The sequence below is a fragment of the Salvelinus sp. IW2-2015 genome, linkage group LG4q.1:29, assembly GCF_002910315.2.
Source record: "Salvelinus sp. IW2-2015 linkage group LG4q.1:29, ASM291031v2, whole genome shotgun sequence".
Lineage (NCBI taxonomy): Eukaryota > Metazoa > Chordata > Actinopteri > Salmoniformes > Salmonidae > Salvelinus > Salvelinus sp. IW2-2015.
In genome coordinates this window covers 12,709,820-12,715,947 of record NC_036842.1, presented here as the reverse complement: position 1 = coordinate 12,715,947, position 6,128 = coordinate 12,709,820, and the positions used below count along the sequence as shown (strand labels likewise).

The following is a 6,128-nucleotide window of genomic DNA, read 5'->3' as shown; positions in this document are numbered from 1 at the left end:
GACAGAAATACTCGTCAGTTTCATCAGCTGTCTGGTTGGTCTCAGACGATCCCGCAGGTGAAGAAGCCGGATGTGGAGGTCCTGGCGTGTTTACATGTGGTCTGCGGTTGTTAGGCCGGTTGGACGTACAGCTAAATTCTCTAAAACGACGTTGGAGGCGGTTTATAGTAGAGAAATGAACATTACAATATCTGGCAACAGCTCTGGTGAACTTTCCTGTAGCTCCACTAATGTCTGGGCTGATATGCCAGTTGTCATATGACACAATCAGATGTTTAATTTTTTTTGAAATAATAGGCTACTGCTGCATGAAATGAGACAAAGCATTAGCACCGATTTTCCCTTAGCCTGTTTGCACTTCATCTAATATAATAATTTGCTTAGCTATAGCCTAGGACTAATGTCTGGTCAATTATTTATATTTGAGAGTTAGGTTGACACTGATGAGCCCACCATCAGGACAGGTGTCCCATAGATGGTATACCAAGCTGCCAAATCCGTTGGTTGTGTCCTCTCTAAGTATTCAGAACACGGGATTGTACTGCCCTCTTGTGATGAGTAGGCATATGACAGATAAAGGGAGACAGGTATCGCAGGGACACGCATGCGGCAGCGGATCGGCTGGCGATATTCTGTACAGTACATACCGCTTTGACGTAACCACGCGCCACACAAGCGGAAAGGCGGGAGACCGTCGCTTCCGCGTATGTCAAGAAGTCAAGATGGAAGAAAAGTTGATATTGTCTGTTTTTAATTTTCCTGAGCTGTATAATACAACTTTGCCAGATTACCGCAATGGTGACACAAGATCACTTGCTTGGGGGAAAATAAGCTCATTGACAGCTCTTCCAGGTGAGCTTTGGTAGCCTATTTCTACAAATTATCAAGTCACATTAATGCAAATGTTTTAGCTAGCTAACAGTTGTAAGCAAGCTGACTTGTTTTTCAAGTTTGTTTATATTATATGTTTTAAATCACGTGAGTAGCATATGAGTACGGTGAGTTTTAACAGCACCTCACTGCAAGAACCACATTGTAGTCAATGGGGAGGCAGAGGCCGACGAATTCGTGAGATCAGCGCAGACGGCAGACACTGCCGCACAGGGAGGGATTTTTTTTCCGTTCCCCACCGCGCGATGAGACACAAGTAGCGTCACTTGAGGCATCGCATTTTCCGCGCATGAATGACATTAGCTACCAATTAATCATTGATAGAAAAAATGTCAAGTAGCCTGTCGACATTTTGACATGAAATGGAGAGCACTGCAACTTAGTACCAACTCCAATGGTAGATCCTTCTATTTACAGTTTATAAGTAGGAACCCGATGAGGCTCCATCGATGGGATAGACAATCACCTCTAACGTTATCTGAAGAAAAAATATATATCAATAAATAGTTATATTCATACTACTTTAGAAAGCTTCATGTTCGATATCCAATGCATAAAACAATATATTATTTTGAGTATGATTCATCTATATTGATTTATCCCTTTAGCTGAAGAGTGCAAAAGGAAGTGGAAGAATCTGAGAGACCGATACTTCAAGGAAGTACGACAGGAAAAGAGGAGTAAGGAGGAGACAGGGGAGCTCGCTCCAAGCCGATGGAAATACAGACAACGTCTGATCTTTCTTCAACCATTCATTAAACCAAGAAACAGCAATGTGGCCCCTGCCAACCTGGAAAGCCCTGATACAATCAATAAAAGCACACAGAGGGAAATAATACCTGTCAAAACACTCAACACAGCCCTGGTGAACGACATGAAAACCCCTAGCACCCAGGTTGGCACCATGTCACAGCTAGCTTTTGTGACACAGCTGTCCCCAGGGCAACAAGGCGACCAACTGTCTTTTCTGGGCAAGCGTCCACCAGGCGCCCAGACGTCCCCAGCGCCCCAGACATCCGCAGTGCTCCAGTCATCAATTTACGCAACCAAGGAGAGGCCTCAGACAAGACAATCTGCTTCACCATGTTCCTCAAGCACTCCCTCTAAGCGCTCCGCTAAGAACAGGATGCTGCTGGCCAAAGAGAAAGATCACAGATCGGATTCCACGATCCCTATCCGGCAGTGTGACGAGGATGAGATGTTACTCCTCAGCTTCGTTCCTGCTTTGAAGAGGCTAACTCCACAAAAAAGATGTGAGACCAAAATTAAGATCCAACAGATTATGTATGAGGCCGAGTTTAGTATGGATCAGCAAGTGACTGTCAATGAACCACCGGTGACGGTGTCCAAAGAACTGCCAGATCAAGAGATGTCATAACTCATTMATATTGTAGGGTCGACGGGTTGCTCTCAGGAGGTTTATATGTTTTTTTATTTTGACCGAAACGATTTTTCCCTAAAATATATTTGTTTAAATCTCTCTCCTAATGCACATGAATAGGCAAGTTATTAATGTTCTGTTTTTGCAATATCACATTTTTGTTGGTATCAGAGGTGCAAAAAATAACATTTTTTTATTTTTTATAGATGATCTTCTAATTTTGCTGTTGTGAATGCAAGTTGTTAACCCAATTGAAAATAAAATGGGCTGTTATTCTGTTTCTAATTTTGAATGCTTATTTGTCTGTAATTGAGTGGTCAATGCCTGATGAGAAACACACTGACAACCCATATAAAAGGTGGAATTAATGTTTAGGTAAAGATCTCAGTAGGATATAGGGCAAACAGTCTTTATTACAGATGCTAATGCTATTCTAACCATCCATTGTTATTAAAATAATCCACTCTATATATTTTACAATATATATTTTAGAATAAATGAGTGAGTAAAAGTTGTAAATAAGACAAAAAATGAAATAGAAATTAGAGGGATTACTCAAATAACTGCATCAGTTACTCATGCATATTATTACCATGACCGTCATCTTGTTAGTTGTATCAGGTTAAAGAAAACTATATCCATTTTATACCGTTTGCATATTTTTCCCCAAGCTCTTTACTATGTATGCTATAGAAGCGTTTGCATTAGAATTCTACATTTTCCATCAGACTAAATAATAGTCTTACAAGTGGCAGACAATGACAGTATCATTCAATAAAAAAATAACTCCTTTAAATTGTCTCAACTTTCATCCTTCAAATATTGGAACCTTAATTTATTCACTTATTTTCTGAAACATAAGAAATAGTCTTACCAAAATCACTCCTAGGGCAACTGAGGACATACTGGTATAGTATGTCATTAAATAACTTAAACCCATACCAATACGGCTCTTCACGACTATTCCCCTGCTAACACCACACATAAAAATGCACCACTGTATTGTTTATATGGCTTCATACTGGTAGTGGTACCCAAAAGGCAATTGTTGTGTCAATAATTTAAAAGTATCACCAATGATACGCCTCTTCCTGAATTTATATATCATATTTAGTTTAGAAACAGGACATATCACTTGTAATCTATATCCATACAAGCACAGAGGAAACATCTGGTAGCTTACATTTACCATCTTTCTTTTAGTATCTGGTTCTATATTGCCAACCTGGTACACTTAATGTCTAATAAAAACATAATAACCTTGATGGAAATGAGAGGGAGGGGCATTGTTCGAACAAAAAAACTATTTCAGACTTCTGTAGGATTCATAGTACAGGTGTAATCAAACAGTAGTGATATTGATTACTGAAATTAAATCAATAGCTTGTCAAGCCTAGAGGACAATACTTAAATGCGGAAAAGGACAAATCAAACAAGTATCTGGAAACAACTGTCCAACTTGAGCCTTGGTCTTGGCTGCTCAGACATTTATGCGATTAGCAGCCAAAACATGATCACCAGAGCAACAAATAGAAAGAGTCGAGACAGGAACTGTTCATCCATGTGCTGAGGGGTTCCAGGGGCAGCTGTGGGGGGGGGGGGGGGGACACGTTAAAGTAATCTCTCTCAACAGGTGAACAACTGCTTTTCAAGGTAGAGGGGGCCATTCACAATAATCACATTTTGATCAAACATTGTTACAATACACAATGTGCAACCTGCAGAACTAAAGTACCTGGGGGTGGTCTTCCATCATTGATGTTAAAAGCTGTAGCAAAAATGCCAAATGGAAAGGCACCAATGCCAAAAGACATCTGGAATCCTCCATCTCCAAAACCAAAACCCTGAAATCCCTGTAATGGGAAGAAAGAGAACTTTACAGTAACATTGCATTGACAGGGTTATAACATGACTATTCAATATGTACAAAATAACTTGATTTAACAGGTGTTTTGAGGAAGAGGTGACGCAATCGTTAGTGCCGTGTTGTCATTCTCAAGGGGTCAAATAAAGAGCCTCTCTCTCTTACTCCTCAGATAGAGCTTAATAGGTCCCAGTGGAAGAGGTAATTCTGCTAATGAATTAGGCTATGGGCAGGTTTGCACTACAGCAACTACACAATACCATGTAATAGTTTCATCATGAATGGGTAGTGCAATACAGCAGTCAACATTGCAAACAGGTGGTACAGAGTCGAACAATCTGGATTGAACTTTGCTCACATTCTTGCAAAAATAATTACAGTCTGAACTTACACCACGATTTTCAGGCTCTGGCCTCTGTCCTTGTGGTCGAGGAGGCGTTCGCTCCCTATAACAATGAGAGATTAGTTGTTTACAGCAGTAGTTTGGGATGTGGAATTCAGAGTTGTTAACTGAGGAATGTATGAAAACTGTGCGCCTTGCTTTCATGTATTGAGTGCATCAACCCACCTTGGGTCCTGTTGGCCCGTGCTTCCCCTGCCATATAGTGGGATGACTTTCTCTCGACTGATGCCTGCTTTGCACACTGGACACACTTGTCTGTTAGGTCTGGTCTCCAACCACTGCATAGACATGGGGAGGGGGCAATTCAGACATCCCTGGTTAAGATCACATGATACATTCAGAGAAGCAGTAAAATATCCCTTGGGATAGGGTCAAGTGACAGCTGATCATGACAGTGGTTGTGTAAAAGAAATTAGGTATCAACTGACTTACCTGATGTAAGCAGGGCCAACTAGATGTGCAAGGGGACAGGGAAGGTAAGGGATGGGAGATAGAATAATTAGATGACAGTCAAGTCATAGCATCTCATCATTCATCCTGACATCTGAGGATTGCACTACGAAAACTAAAAATGGCATCAATAACATTTCCCCATATGCAACTAACATGACATGTGAAATAAGACCACAGAGATACATTAAATTACTCTATTTAATTGTGAACGAGATCCTTTACCGAGTACAGGCGACCAGATAATAAGGATGAATGTCCCTCAATCTCAAATACAGAACAGTGTCAAGACAAGATTGTGCTTACCAAAAGAGATGCCCACACAGACTGATCACTGCATCCTTGGAGGTGTCCAGGCAGATGTTGCATTCGAATGTGCTGTCCTGGTTACCACCCTCCCCCGCTGTCGAGCTGCTGGAGCCGGGGCTGGGGTTCTCAGTGGCAGTCGCTGGTGGAGGGGCAGCGCTAGCCATTTTCTCAGGATGTAGAGTGAGGTGACGTAAGTAGCCGACCCCCTTGCCTGTAAATTAGCATGTGGAAATGAATCCAAACATATAACAATCGATATTTCCGTTGTTGAATTAGGTTACAATAGCTAAATGTTCAGAGAACTGTCGCTCAACATTTCTCCAGCGACGTTAGTAACGTTACCTAGACTGACGCAGCAGATAGATCCAGTGGCTAGCTAGTTTAGCAAAACATGTATGCTAAAGCTAGCTAGAAGAATGTAGCTATTGGTTTAGCTAACGTTACATAGCTAGCTATATCAACATCAAAATACAATTGACTACCTCCTTGCTTTCATCAAACAAATCCTCTGTGTCGTGGGTAGAGTTATCTACCTAGCTATGTAGAACGCCACCTATTTACTCAAGTTGCCAAGTTAAATTCCACTTTTAGTTTCAGATGATTGCGTCACTGTGTTATCCGGAAGTTGTGTGGTGATGATTAGGGATACAGATTGGTTGCCCTAGCCCCAGGTCGTCACCACAGCCACCCTTTCTACAATTTTTCTTAAAATCTGATTTTAAACCTTACCCTAACCACACTGCTAAGGTTAAAATAAAATAAAAGCATAAATGTGTACGTTATAGCCTAGTGCTGGTGTCGTCAATAGTTACCACAGCCATCTGGGACGA

General features: G+C 41.2%; 2 protein-coding genes across 4 annotated transcripts; one reads left to right on the top strand and one right to left on the bottom strand.

The window, feature by feature from the left end:
- Positions 1-608: 608 nt before the first annotated feature.
- LOC111961468 (uncharacterized) lies at positions 609-2,552 on the top strand. Its single transcript, XM_023983765.2, has 2 exons — positions 609-852; positions 1,500-2,552. The coding sequence occupies exons 1-2, from the start codon at positions 723-725 to the stop codon at positions 2,267-2,269; spliced, it is 900 nt and encodes a 299-aa protein (XP_023839533.2). The 5' UTR covers positions 609-722; the 3' UTR covers positions 2,270-2,552.
- Positions 2,553-3,352: 800 nt separating this feature from the next.
- rnf185 (ring finger protein 185) lies at positions 3,353-5,924 on the bottom strand. 3 transcript variants are annotated; one of them, XM_023983772.2, is made up of 7 exons: positions 5,781-5,924; positions 5,296-5,509; positions 4,972-4,990; positions 4,705-4,817; positions 4,528-4,582; positions 4,008-4,125; positions 3,353-3,858 (listed from the first exon to the last, which is right to left on the bottom strand). In XM_023983772.2, the coding sequence occupies exons 2-7, from the start codon at positions 5,460-5,462 to the stop codon at positions 3,761-3,763; spliced, it is 570 nt and encodes a 189-aa protein (XP_023839540.1). In that variant the 5' UTR covers positions 5,463-5,509; positions 5,781-5,924; the 3' UTR covers positions 3,353-3,760. The 3 variants fall into 3 exon arrangements, with proteins under 3 accessions (XP_023839540.1, XP_023839542.1, XP_023839541.1); XM_023983774.2 differs by having other exon boundaries at positions 5,832-5,922; XM_023983773.2 differs by having other exon boundaries at positions 5,641-5,915.
- Between the last annotated feature and the right edge of the window lie 204 nt (positions 5,925-6,128).

Coding starts and splice junctions, on each gene's coding strand:
- rnf185 (XM_023983772.2), bottom strand. CDS start 5,462: ATGGCTAGCGCTGCCCCTCCACCAGCGACTGCCACTGAGAACCCCAGC. Junction 4,126..4,527: donor CAGAGCCTGAAAATCGTGGT/GTAAGTTCAGAC, acceptor TTCCCATTACAG/GGATTTCAGGGTTTTGGTTT. Junction 3,859..4,007: donor TGATGGAAGACCACCCCCAG/GTACTTTAGTTC, acceptor CCCCCCCCACAG/CTGCCCCTGGAACCCCTCAG.
- LOC111961468 (XM_023983765.2), top strand. CDS start 723: ATGGAAGAAAAGTTGATATTGTCTGTTTTTAATTTTCCTGAGCTGTAT. Junction 853..1,499: donor CTCATTGACAGCTCTTCCAG/GTGAGCTTTGGT, acceptor TTATCCCTTTAG/CTGAAGAGTGCAAAAGGAAG.